Raw genomic sequence first — 14,672 nt, 5'->3', positions numbered from 1 at the left:
ACACACCCACACACACACATCCACACACACACACACACACACACACACACACACACACACACACACACCGCGCGCACACACACACACACACACACACACACACACACACACACACACACACACTCCCCCTCCCTGTACCTGGTAGGTATGGGGACCTCGGTCAGGCCGGTGAGCAGGACGGCGGGGGACAGGCGGACGAAGGCGACCACGGACCTGTCCAGGAAGTCCAGCTCCCCCACCAGCACGTTGGACGCCTCCGCCCCCATCGGGATCTTCTTCATGAAGTGCATGTCCACCTGGTTGGACGAGAGAGAAGAGGTCAAGGTTCAAACACCACTGATATTTCTAGTGATATACCGTACATCCTTTGATACGGACATGTGAATTTCAGAATATGTGTGTGTGTGTGTATCAGTTTGTATTCTTCAATATTTTTTTCTGCTCCTAGAGGTTTGCCCTGGGACTCGCTCCCTCCAAGAACACAAGTGAGTGTGTGAGCAGGACCATGCAGGTCAGAACAGTGTTGGTCCAGTAGAGACTAGTAGAGACCGTGTTGGTCCAGTAGAGACCAGGGCCTTTCTCAACCAGGGGTGACATCATCACAGGGGTTCCATGGGTGTTTTAAAATGTTATATCTAAGTATCTATACATCAATCAATCAATCAATCAATCAATCAATCAATCTACAGTATCAATCAATCAATCAATCAAAGCTTTATTTGTATAGCGCATTTCATACCCAGAGGCAACACAATGCGCTTTACAGATAACAAGGGAGGTGGGCATACGACCCACCCCTACATATTCCAGAGGGAAGCAAAAAAACAGTAATCACCCGGGGGCCAGATAAGTGAGCTGTAAAAATTCTTCCCTGACCCCTCTCAACAAGGCGATCGAGCAAGCTCCTGGAGTATGTTTGTCTACCAGCTAAGAACATTTATAAAGCAATAAATTACATTAAATTACATTTTCAGAGCAAAAAGATATATATATATATATATATATATATATGGTATTTTTGTTAAATGTATCAAAACAATTGATAAATAATATTTTTAGACTTACTGTTTTAAAATGAATCAATACGCTGGGGGGTGAAATGTATTGACTGGCCTATGTTTAGATCATTAATAATAATATAAAAGCATATGTGTTATGGCTTTTTATACTGTTGTGGGGTTGGGTGGTCATTGAGGATTGTTAAAAATATGCTGGGGGTCCAGAGCTCAGAACAGGTTGAGAACCACAGGTGCAGTTCCGCTACGGCCCTCCAGGAGGCACTGTGTGACCCACATGTTCTCTGACTGACACCACAGATCGAACTCAGTAGGATGCTTAAGCTCTCCCACATACACACACACACACACACACACACACACACACACACACACACACACACACACACACACACACAAGCTGTGATCTTCACAGCTCGCTGATCCAGAAAAAGAGCCTTCATTGTTTGTGTGTGGGGTACTGTAGTGACTCACCGCTAGTACCCACCCACCAGACACACACACACACACACACACACACACACACACACACACACACACACACACGCACACACATTCAGAGCAGCTCACCTTGCTGAGGTCTACCTGGGTGCTGTCTGGGTTGGCTCCATTCTTCACTTCAACGTTGATGGGGGGAGGTTGGGGGGAGACAGGACCTGTGGGGAAAGGGGAAGGGGAAAGTGTGTGTGTGTGTGTGTGTGTGTGTGTGTGTGTGTATGTGTGTGTGTGTGTGTGTGTGTGTGTGTGTGAGAGAGAGAGAGTGCAACAGAATCAATACATGTCCTCTCAGCTGGTCAACTGCCAAGGGACTTAAGTGACCCATAAATGGCTGCAATATTTACGATTCCAGTCCGTCTGCTCTGCCCTGCTCTGCTCTGCCCTGCTCTGCTCTGCTCTGCCCTGCTCTGCTCTGCTCTGCTCTGCTCTGCCATGCTCTGCCATGCTCTGCTCTGCTCTGCCCTGCCCTGCTCGGGAACAACTGCATCGATCACTGGCAGAGCTCCAGACAAAGTTTCAACCCCGCTTTCTTGGACATGGCATCGTTCGCCTCATCTGTTTGCTCTCATATGGTCTCTCTGTCGGACTCTGCTTGTCTCTCTGTCTCGCTCCTTATCGCCCACCTCCACGCCTGTCTAAGATCTGATCTACTAACATCCCACCTCCACGCCTGTCTAAGATCTGATCTACTAACATCCCACCTCCACACCTGTCTAAGATCTGATCTACTAACATCCCACCTCCACGCCTGTCTAAGATCTGATCTACTAACATCCCACCTCCACGCCTGTCTAAGATCTGATCTACTAACATCCCACCTCCACACCTGTCTAAGATCTGATCTACTAACATCCCACCTCCACACCTGTCTAAGATCTGATCTACTAACATCCCACCTCCACGCCTGTCTAAGATCTGATCTACTAACATCCCAAATAAAGAGCGCAGAATTGCATTGGCAGTTCTTCAGATTGCACGTTTAGTTGGAGTGCATTTAGCAGGCGATCTATCAAGGATGATTGCGTGAATGACAACAGGTGCAAAAGTGTGAAGATGGCCCTATTTAAATGAGGGGTTTTGCTTGTTGTATCCCACTATTGCACCATGGAAGAGGAGAGAAAACGCAAAAGCAGTAGAGTAGGCTTAACTAATATTTTGTTTTGCAACACGCCAAAGGTGCGCTCAATGATGTTCCTGGTGCGGATATGGGCCGCGTTGTATCTGCGCTCCCCGGGAGTATTTGGGTAAAGAACTGGAGTCATGAGGAAGGGCTGTAGGGGACACGCCCTATCACCTAAAAAGGAACATGAGATATGAACTGAGATGATGCTTTGGTTCTGTTTAAGAACCAAATTGGTCAATTAAATATTAACCGAACCTAAAAGGAAAGAGTTATCAGGAGGACATTGTCCTCTGATGAGACTGGACCCCCCCCTCCCTCCCTCGGCTCACACACTCACACATTCATTTATCCTGACCCACACCTGGGGAGAAAAGCATAGCATACAGGCCTATTTGACAGCATATATAAGTTAAACAGGCCTACCGTTGCCTATGTGAAGCCTGACTGATGAACCAAAAGTTTTGCAAAACGAAATAATAGTTAAGCCTACTGCAGCACACAAACATACAGGGGTGCAAACTTGTCACCTTTAGGTGAAATTCACTGTTTTGAATCCAAAATAGGTAATTTGTGTGATTCGTGTAGATCCGGTGAGTTTTAGAAAGAGGGATGGGTCTGAGAACAGAGTCACGAGGAATGAAATAGGTAAGAGGACGTCTTCTGAGTTGTCGAAAGAAAGGCTTCTGTGCTTGGAGCCTGTGCTCTCGTCTATCTATGCTAGCTAAGGTTTCAATGAGACCAGCAGCAGGAGCAAAAGAGACACCAGCACCTGAAGAGATGCAGGGAGAAAGTCAAAATATCAGCACTTCCCACTGACCCTGACACATCCCTACATCCTCATGGGAACATCCACTGGAAATCCACCTTTTAAAGCTCAGATATTTAAAAAATGTCCCCCCTAGGGGGGGCGCATCTACCCTAACCCTAACCCTTTCACCCCTGATGAGTTTGCACCCCTAAACATAAAAATAATACAACTATTCCCTCTAGCATGAGACCGTGGCTCAGAACGTTAATATGTACAAGACACTGGAAATAACCCAGATCTCCTGTGTGGGAAAATAATAACCTTAAAATGAATTAATAGAAAATATCACATAGTGGACTTTGTAACCTTATAGACGTCACCTATAAGCCAGCCATCTCTCAACTTGGACAAGAGAGCCCATCACAATGAATGAATTAGTACCTGCCCTTCAAAGGTAATAGCAAACACAATCACCATCACTGAAACCGCTCTCAGGGATGATAAGTCACTGAGCGTGTGCTACAATTATGTATTTGCATTTTCTCCTCCCATATTTTGCATGCTAGGGTAGACACGCCCCTTATTTCATATTAATTTTGTCCAAAAGTACTAATTGGTTAGAGCGTGCAAATTTGCGCACCTGAAGGACGCAATCCTCCATGCACACCATTCATAGATCACCTGGCACATATATTCATGGGTATTAAGGTATTTGCCCACGTGTTTATAGGTGCAGAGCGTTAGTAGATGAGGCCCTCGGGCCTCTCACCTGTCTTGTCCATGCCGTGGGGCCCTGTCCTCTCACCTGTCTTGTCCATGCCGTGGGGCCCTGTCCTCTCACCTATCTTGTCCATGCCGTGGGGCCCTGTCCTCTCACCTGTCTTGTCCATGCCGTGGGGCCCTGTCCTCTCACCTGTCTTGTCCATGCCGTGGGGCCCTGTCCTCTCACCTGTCTTGTCCATGCCGTGGGGCCCTGTCCTCTCACCTGTCTTGTCCATGCCGTGGGGCCCTGTCCTCTCACCTGTCTTGTCCATGCCGTGGGGCCCTGTCCTCTCACCTGTCTTGTCCATGCCGTGGGGCTCCGAATGCTTGCGCCCGGCGTCGGCGAACGAGCGCACCAGCGGGATCAGGTTGTTCTTCTTCCTCTCGTTCTGGTGGTGGTGCCTCTTCAGCAGCGCCTCGCGCACCTTCATGCGCACACTGTCGTCCAGCTCGTGGGACGCCTCCTGGTGGTCCAGCACCATATCTGCAGCGGGACGACGCGCACGGTTCAGCACGTCTGGCGGGGGGAGGAGGCGGGGGGAGGAGCCCACGAGGACGCAGAGAGAGAGAACTCCCCGCCGCCAACGCTGCACCACAGGATCAACGTTCGGGGGGATCTCTCTCTCTCGCGCACGGGTGTGGGGCGTCGGTCGACCCCCGGCCCTTCCCCCGGCCCCGCCCCCGCCCCCGCCCCCTCCCTCAGCCCTTCCCCCGGCCCCTCCCCCGGCCCGCCCCCTCCCCCTGCCCCCGGCCCCGCCCCCCTGCCCCCTGCTCCCTCAGTGTTTCTTTAACCAGATCTCTGCTCTGAGCCTGAGAAACTCTTTAAAAGCCCTGACAGGCTGCGCCCGCATGTTAGAGAAATATATTTATCTGCCAGTGATCACATCTGGCTGGTGAATATGAGTCAGTGAGTCAGGAGACAGATGGCCGCATCCTGGGTTAATGTCTCTGGTGAATCTCAGTAGGCTCGTGTGTCTCCTCTCCTCTCCTCTCCTCTCCTCTCCTCTCCTCTCCTCTCCTCTCCTCTCCTCTCCTCTCCTCTCCTCTCCTCTCCTCTCCTCTCCTCTCCTCTCCTCTCCTCTCCTCTCCTCTCCTCTCCTCTCCTCTCCTCTCCTCTCCTTCCCTGGGCTGAGCTGCTGAGTCAGGAGGAGTGAACCCTTCCTTTCTCCCTCCCTCCCTCCCTCCCCTCTCCTTAATCAATCACACTCTCCGCTTGGCCCTCACCCTGCCCTGAACACACACACACACGCACACACACACACACACACACACACACACACACACACACACACACACACACACACACACACTGCAGGGCTGGCTGAGATTCTGAGCACACTTCAAGGCCAGTCTGTCAACTCCAGTACCAGCCTCCCTAGTACCACCCAAGTACCACTCTACCAGCCTCCCTAGTACCACCCTAGTACCACCCTCCCAAGTACCACCCTACCAGCCTCCCTAGTACCACCCTAGTACCACTCTACCAGCCTCCCTAGTACCACCCTAGTACCACCCTCCCTAGTACCACCCTAGTACCACTCTACCAGCCTCCCTAGTACCACCCTAGTACCACCCTCCCTAGTACCACCCTACCAGACTCCTACAAACCTGCTCCACAGCTCTGCTAAGATACACGGGGACGAGGAACCCAGGAGCGAGTATCAAATTAATCTCTCTCTCTCTGTCTCTCTCTCTCGCTCTCTCTCTCTCTCTCTCTGTCTCTCTCTGTCTCTCTCTCTGTCTCTCTCTCTCTTCCCTCTCTCTCTCTTCCCTCTCTCTCTCCCATGTTGAGAGTGCAAGTGACAGGTGTGGGTGGCAGGTTTCATATGGAGAGGAGTGAGGGAGGAGGGAGGAGGGGAGAAGTGAGGGAGAGGAGGAGGAGAGGAGGGAGAGAGGAGAGGAGAGAAAAGGAGGGAGAAGGAGAGGATGTGAGGAGGAGGAGGACCGTCTATACACACACACACCCCGTCTATACACACACACACCCCGTCTATACCCCCCCCTCATGTGTAGCGGTCAGAGCTGGGGTGGCACGTGACTGACCGGCGATCTCCTCGATGGAGCTGGCCCTCATGTCCAGGAGCACGGAGCCGTTGATCAGGCAGCTGCGCAGCTCGAACAGGCTGTGCAGGGACAGCGTGGCCACGTAGGGCTTGGACCAGCGCTCACCCCCGTCCTCCACGTCCTCCTCGAACTTCAGCCACCTGGGGACACAGAGATACACACACACACACACACGTGAACAGATACACGTAGGGCTTGCTCCAGCGATCCCCCCCCCCATCCTCCTCGAACTTCAGCCCCCTGGTGGCGGGGGGGAGGGGGGCAGATGGGGGGTGGGGCAGATTGAGACTCTCGGCCGGTGAAGATCGGGGTGTTTCTGCTACCGTGACGTGGAGGAGGAGGAGGAGGGGAGACGCATTATAATGAAGCTCTGCCTCCGGTCCCGGTCAGCGGGCGGAGAGAGAGGCCATGTCCGAATGTTCATACTATGTAGTACATACTATATAGTACGCCAGATGCAGCATGCTACATCAAAATCTCGCCTGCTACATCTGGCGTACTATATAGTATGTACTACAGTACATATTACCGAAATTACCCCAAAATGTAGCAGGCATCGAGAGGTTGCTATTCTGGAAACAAGATGGCGATTTGAGTGAAACATCGCGGCACGTCACCGTAGTTTCCGGTTTGATAAAATTGGTTGAAAGTTGAGGTGACAGTAATTCGCCAACCTAGCTTCAATGTTCGTGGAAATTGTAGCTAAATCTGTCGGTTGAAACATACTTTTTGTAGCAGATGTCTTAGCTATATCAAGATTAATCTAACTATTGGCATTGGTGTACTTATCGGTGTCATATTTATTCCGTTTGAGTAATTTACGATCGATCTAGCTAACCACCTTTAGCTCAATTGGCTCAGTTGCTGGTTAGCGATGAGAGGGGGAGTCCCAGCCTAGTTGATAACCCTCCGTTGCGGGTTGGGGGGATGCCACGGTCGGCTGGGATCCTGCCTCTCATAGCTAACCAGCAACTGGTCAGTGGGCTGTACCAGGCAGCCTACGTAATGTCTGAATCAAATAACGTTATCAAACACGTTTGGGAACTAGCTGGATAGCATAATTTAAGCATAGCAATCCAATGGCTAACTCCCCCAAAATAACCCCTCCACTGCACAAGCTTCTCACCAACCCTAATAATAATAAGCACAAGCTACCGAGTGCAACATTTGCCCTGCTAACGGAGAGAATGAATTTGGAGGAGAGTGTTGCAGCTGGTGCTAAACGAGGCAAATAAAGAACATTTTGTGGATTATTATCACAGCCATTTCACAGTTGGGATTATACAGAAAGGTGAGGATCGAGCCTGCTGGATGACCAACTCCAATGCCTGGCTAGCTCAATATTGTTGTAAGTTGAACATGAATCGTATGCGAGCCGGAGCCCGTCACTTTCACTGGATGACTCAAGTAGCATGCTACATTTATCTTGCATACTAAACATGTTTTCGTGGAGTAGTATGTACTAAATAGCATGTAGTAGGCGAGTTGCAGTATGTACTATATAATATGTAGCATGTAGTATGGACATTCGGACACGGCCAGACACTGACCTGGCCGTCTCCTTCCACTCCCGTGTCCTGGCCCTCCCTCACAGAGGACAGAGAGAAACTGACCTCCCTCACAGAGGACAGAGAGAAACTGACCTCCCTCACAGAGGACAGAGAGAGACACTGACCTCCCAAACAGAGGACAGAGAGAGACACTGACCTCCCAAACAGAGGACAGAGAGAAACTGACCTCCCTCACAGAGGACAGAGAGAAACTGACCTTCCTCACAGAGGACAGAGAGAGACACTGACCTCCCAAACAGAGGACAGAGAGAGACACTGACCTTCCTCACAGAGGACAGAGAGAGACACTGACCTCCCAAACAGAGGACAGAGAGAGACACTGATCTCCCAAACAGAGGACAGAGAGAGACACTGACCTCCCAAACAGAGGACAGAGAGAGACACTGACCTCCCAAACAGAGGACAGAGAGAGACACTGACCTCCCAAACAGAGGATAGAGAGAGACACTGATCTCCCAAACAGAGGACAGAGAGAGACACTGACCTTCCTCACAGAGGACAGAGAGAGACACTGACCTGGCCGTCTCCTTCCACTCCGTGTCCTGGCCCTCCTTGACGCAGATCTCGTCCAGCTCGGTGAACAGCTCGTGGGTGGTGTGCTCAGCGTCCTCCTCCGTCCCCAGGATGAACTGCACCCGCTGGGACGGCGTGTCTGAGGACGGGGGACAGAGGGGGAGGGAGCAGACAGACGGGGGAGGAGCAGACAGGCGGGGGAGGAGCAGACAGGCGGGGGAGGAGCAGACAGGCGGGGGACAAACGGAGGACAGAGGGGGACAGAGGGGGGAGGAGCAGACAGAGGAGGGGGAGGAGCAGACAGAGGAGGGGGAGGAGCAGACAGAGGAGGGGAGGAGCAAACAGAGGAGGGGGAGGAGCAGACAGAGGAGGGGAGGAGCAGAAAGACAGGGGATGAGCAGACAGAGGAGGGGGAGGAGCAGACAGACAGACGGGGGAGGAGAAGACAGAAGAGGGGGAGGAGCAGACAGTGGAGGGAGGGGAGCAGACAGAGGAGGGGAGGAGCAAGCAGAGGAAGGGGAGGAGCAGACAGAGGAGGGGGAGGAGCAGACAGGAGGAGGGGGTAGAGAGGCAGAGATCAGGAGAGGAGGACGAGGGAACGGAAGTCATGTTGTGGGCGAGATGGAGGATAGATCCATAATCGCTCACTGAGCTGCTCTGATGGAACGTATACAATTCTCATATTTTCCCTGTGGGTGGATTTGCTGTTTTTCAGTGGATATGGCAGACGCCATTATCTCCCATAGACACAGCCTAACCACATACACACACGCACACACACACACACACACACACACACACACACACACACACACACATACACATCCCTATACACTCAACACACACACACACACACACACACACACACACACACACACACACATGCACACACACACATGCACACACACACACATGCACACTCATACACATCCCTATACACTCAACACATACACACACACACACACACACACACACACACAGTAGCCGTTGGTGCTCTAGGCAGCTAATTATCAGTGCTGTCAATAGCAGCCTGAGGTGGGCACATGGACGTGTGTGTGAGTGTGACACTGGTCTGCTGCTCCATGGAAACACTCAGTTCACCCAGCAGCCTTCCTGGATATTCACAGCTCTGCAGACGGGCATGGAAACACTCCGATGGAGGCCTCGTCCGCAGACCACCTAGAGACAAGAACACTACCTAGAGACAAGAACACCACCTAGAGACAAGAACACCACCCAGAGACAAGAACACCACCTAGAGACAAGAACACCACCTAGAGACAAGAACACCACCCAGAGACAAGAACACCACATAGAGACAAGAACACCACCTAGAGACAAGAACACTACCTAGAGACAAGAACACCACCTAGAGACAAGAACACCACCTAGAGACAAGAACACCACCTAGAGACAAGAACACCACATAGAGACAAGAACACCACCTAGAGACAAGAACACCACATAGAGACAAGAACACCACCTAGAGACAAGAACACTACCTAGAGACAAGAACACCACCTAGAGACAAGAACACCACCTAGAGACAAGAACACCACCTAGAGACAAGACCATGTCCAACAAATGGGATTGAAAAACAATGGACCATGTCCGACTCATTTGGACATACAGTAGTAGTGTGTACTAACATGTACTAACACACACACACACACACACACACGCACACTCCATATGTCAGGCTTTTGGAATGATCGCATTGGCAAAATGTATTTTACTAGTGCTGACAAGTTACAGTATGACCTATGACCTGCTTCAACTTTCCTGGGGCCTCATTTATCAAAGAGCGTGTAAATTCAGGTGTAAAAGAGGGCGTACGACGAAAACGAGGAAAATGCGAAAAGTAGCGTACGACGAGAATATTTACACGCTTTTCGGATCTATCAAAAATGGCGTACACGCTGCTGCGCCAAATTCACCACAGAAAATCCGACAGTGGCGGAGAAGAGAGCGTACGCGCACGCGCTCCGTGTTCCGCCCTCTCCACGCCCAAATTCAACCATATATGGTCAAAACTATGACAGCGCACAACGTGGATAACCCGGAAGGAACCGACATAATATAGCGTGGAGCATAGGAAAGACAAATACGTTTATGGAAAAACGCGGAAAGAAGAGAAACTTTTCGGAGACGGAGGTGCATGTGCTTGTTGGTGAGGTCCACACGAGGAAAGAAAATCATCTTCGTAAGGTAAGCTATTTGTACGAGCCTACATTTGTCTGATTGCTCCTACAGTTTAGGTAGCCTACTGTACGTTTCGTGCATCCTGTATTTGGCGTAGGCTACACGGACATTCTCTATTATGTGGCTGTGAGGAAAGCAAACATTCCACACATTCTTCGGTAGGCTATGATTGATTTAGGACCAAAAACAGGGAACGATAACACAGATGATCACTTCATAATGTTAGACCACATTTAACATTTTCCCCTCTGGGAAATTAAGACTCTCATCTAAATCACCCGGTAAATCACACTTAAGCATTTATTTGGCTGCCAACAGAAAAACATATCAATTGAATATGGCTACACAATAAAATGTTTAATGCATAATCAAGTTAACAGACAAACTCAAAGAAAATGACTGAAATTGTTTCTCCAGACTCTGACGTGGGGTGGGACTCAGAGGAGGGGGAGTCTGCAGTGGTCCTTGACCTGACGTTCGTGCCCCCGCCGGTTGCAGCCTCTACATCCAGCGCCACAACCTCCAGTGCCTCCACCTCCAGCGCACCGGCCTCCACCTCCAGTGCCATCTCCAGCGCCTCCGTCTCCACCGCCCACGCCTCCACCTCCGGCTGCCAGCGTCCCTGCCTCAAGGGTCCCTGAGGGCTGGGCTTCCTCTCAGACGCTGTGCTGGAGGCTCATGACCCTAGAGGCCCAGAGGGAAATGGCAGAAGGGATTGGGGCAGTTGTGGGGCAGTTGTTCAGCAGTTGGTGGAGGTCACCACACTACACCACCAGAGCCAACAGGACATCCTCACTGCACTTCATTCCCTCACACATGCTGTCACGGACCTCACACTGTCACTCACTACCACACTCACGGACCTCACACAGTCACTCACTACCACACTTAAGGACCTCACACAGTCACTCACTACCACACTCACGGACCTCACACATTCACTCACAAACGCACTCACACCCCTCACACAGTCACCCACCAACAGACAATAAAATGGTAGAAATGTGAACCTTACTTGTTTGTGTCTTCATAGCTGGTGCATGACCTCAGTGTGGGCCCCGCTGGTAAACCTCATGACGGGGAGGGGGCTGAGGGCTTGGGTCCTCATTTTGTGGTGGGGTCTTGACTGGTTCTCATTCTTATCAGCTTTGAATATACATCTTGGCAAACATAACAGAATGATGTACAAGGAGGGGACAGATACCTAGTGAAAGTACTATTGGTTGCTAGTAAAAAGACAATAATGAGGGCTTGGTATAAGGTGGAACCCCCAACCAAGGAGCAGTGGTGGGTGTTGTGGAGGAGATTTATGAGATTTATTTATGCATTGAGGATGCAGGAAGGAAAGTTTGAAGGGAGATGGGAAAAATGGATGGATTATAGAAGGAAGTGTGATGATACCACTAATATTAAAATTGTCATATTTGAGTAAGAAAAAAAAGCTGCATGGATGGAAGTACCCATAAGCTGTTATTGTAAGTTTTTATGTTTTATTGTATTGTCGTTGTATGGATGGAAAATGCTAATAAAGATTAAAGTAAATAAGACAAAGAATATGTATCTTGGCAATGCACACACCAACAAGCCAGCCGTCACGCGCAGCGCCTGCCTCCAGTCTAGCCCCTACCCTGCTGTGCGCCAGGATGAATGAGTCATGCGTGGAGCCAGGCCACCGTGCCACTACACTTGTGATGAGCATGTCGGCGTCACATATGATTTGGGAATTTATAGTGTGCACATTTTAGCGATTCACATAGACGTATTCATTCACTGATGGTGCCCTTATGTGGGTGCAGTCGCCATCGCCGTCACCTCTTTGGAGTTCTATCTCGGCCAGTAGGCCGAGTAGCGCCGGATTCATTTAGGCTCGCATTACGCACAGGAGGACTGTCATTTATATGCTTACCAAACAGCAAACAGGTCCACATGATCACATATTAATGACAATCTAATTGGTCAATTATTGCCGTTTGATGGAGTGCCTGCATTAGGTGTGTGACATATAGCACGGAAAGGTTTGGGACAGCGCATAGGTTCAGTTTGGGGAACAAATCCATGAATGAGCCGGTTAGAGGACACGTCTAATCTTGCATTGCGATATATGTTTGTGCTGAATTGGGCTATTAGCCTACATGATTGTGCGTTCATGAACTGTCGCTCTTATTCTCTCCATCAAACATTGTAATTCACCGACGCACCACCTGCGTCGCCAGTTCCCCCTGTGTTCAAAAAGGGTGTAGGAAACCGTGTAAATCGGTACGACAACCTGAGAGGTGTCCTACAAAAGCGTGTAGAAAGGCGACTAAATTTTCGCCCTTTCGGCTTGATAGATCGCAATGTGGGGGGGGGAAATGGCGTACGCCTGAAATCGCGAAAAAGACCGTGTAAAATATGGCGTACCTCAATGATAAATGAGGCCCCAGGCCTACAATGTGATGCTCATGTGTGTGTGTGTCTCACCGTGAGAGGACACGCCCTCTGCCTCCTCCTCTGGTGGTTGTGTGTGTGTGTGTGTGTGTGTGTGTGTGTCTCACCGTGAGAGGACACGCCCTCTGCCTCCTCCTCTGGTGGTTGTGTGTGTGTGTGTGTGTCTCACCGTGAGAGGACACGCCCTCTGCCTCCTCCTCTGGTGGTTGTGTGTGTGTGTGTGTGTGTGTGTGTGTCTCACCGTGAGAGGACACACCCTCTGCCTCCTCCTCTGATGGTAGTGTGTGTGTGTGTGTGTGTGTGTGTCTCACCATGAGAGGACACGCCCTCTGCCTCCTCCTCTGGTGGTTGTGTGTGTGTGTGTGTGTGTGTGTGTGTATGTGTGTGTCTCACCGTGAGAGGACACGCCCTCTGCCTCCTCCTCTGGTGGTTGTGTGTGTGTGTGTGTGAGTGTGTGTGTGTGTGTGTGTGTCTCACCGTGAGAGGACACGCCCTCTGCCTCCTCCTCCTGTGGTTGGCTGGGGACGCTGCTGGCCCGCCTCTCTCTCTTGCGGTGGCGTCCGTGGGGGCGGTGGTGGCGGTGGGCCTGTCTCTCCATGGGCATGCGCACCCCCACAAACAACGTCCTGTGGCCTGGGACAGAGAGAGAGAGAGAGGGATGAGGGAGGCAGAGAGGGAGAGAGGGAGGGAGAGAGAGAGGGAGGCAGAGAGGGAGGGAGAGAGACAGAGAGAGATTAGGGAGACATAGAGAGAGAGAGAGAGAGAGAGAGAGAGAGAGGGCGGAAGGGAGAGAGGGGGGGAGACAGAGAGAGAGGGAGAGAGAGAGAGATGAAGGAGGCGAGAGGGAGGGAGAGAGGGGGAGAGACAGAAAGGGAGGGAGAGAGAGAGAGAGAGGGAGGCAGAGAGGGAGGGATAGACGGGGGTGGGGAGAGAGGCGGGGAGGGGAACGGAAAGAAAGAGTGAGAGATAGAGTGTGGGAGAGAGGGAAGAGGAAAGCGAGAGAGAGAGAGAGAGTGGGAGAGAGAGTGATAAATAGATTCAGAGAGGGTGGGAGAGAGAGTGGGTTTTACTGAGCTAATCTTTAAACAGTTGTTCCATCAGCACCCTGCAGTGAAGCAGCAGAGAGAGAGGACAGAGGGCAGAGCTGGTCAAGAACGAGAGAAGAGAAGAGAAGAGAAGAGAAGAGAAGAGAAGAGAAGAGAAGAGAAGAGAAGAGAAGAGAAGAGAAGAGAAAAGGAGAGAAGAGAAAAGAAGAGGAGAGAAGAGAAGAGAAGAGAAGAGGAGAGGAGAGGAGAGGAGAGAAGAGAAGAGAAGAGAAGAGAAGAGAAGAGAAGAGAAGAGAAGAGAAGAGAAGAGAAGAGAAAAGGAGAGAAGAGAAAAGAAGAGGAGAGAAGAGAAGAGGAGAGGAGAGGAGAGGAGAGAAGAGAAGAGAAGAGAAGAGAAGAGAAGAGAAGAGAAGAGAAGAGAAGAGAAGAGAAGAGAAGAGAAGAGAAAAGAAAAGAAGAGAAGAGAAAAGAAGAGAAGAGAAAAGAAGAGAAGAGAAGGAGAGAAGAGAAGAGAAGAGGAGAGGAGAGAAGAGAAGAGAATAGAAGAGGAGAGAAGAGAAGAGAAGAGGAGAGAAGAGAGTAGAAGAGGAGAGAGGAGAGGAGAGGAGAGGAGAGGAGAGGAGAGGAGAGGAGAGGAGAGGAGAGGAGAAGAGGAGAGGAGAGAAGAGAAGAGAAGAGAAGAGAAGAGAAGAGAAGAGAAGA

General features: G+C 50.7%; 1 protein-coding gene across 1 annotated transcript in view; it reads right to left on the bottom strand.

Annotated features, from left to right (window-relative positions):
* Positions 1–14,672, bottom strand: part of slc4a8 (solute carrier family 4 member 8) — a gene marked incomplete at both ends in the record, with an annotated part of 105,980 nt that overhangs the window by 25,297 nt on the left and 66,011 nt on the right. Inside the window, 6 exons of the mRNA XM_084446090.1 lie at positions 139–296; positions 1,587–1,672; positions 4,443–4,631; positions 6,191–6,351; positions 8,299–8,434; positions 13,402–13,557. Coding sequence (XP_084302216.1) covers positions 139–296; positions 1,587–1,672; positions 4,443–4,631; positions 6,191–6,351; positions 8,299–8,434; positions 13,402–13,557 — 886 coding nt within the window. The remainder of the gene's footprint in view (positions 1–138; positions 297–1,586; positions 1,673–4,442; positions 4,632–6,190; positions 6,352–8,298; positions 8,435–13,401; positions 13,558–14,672) is intronic.

Source organism: Borostomias antarcticus (genome assembly GCF_949987555.1).
Source record: "Borostomias antarcticus genome assembly, chromosome: 11".
Classification (NCBI taxonomy): domain Eukaryota; kingdom Metazoa; phylum Chordata; class Actinopteri; order Stomiiformes; family Stomiidae; genus Borostomias; species Borostomias antarcticus.
Note: the sequence above shows the minus strand (reverse complement) of the source record. Positions and strands in the feature narration are given on the sequence as shown.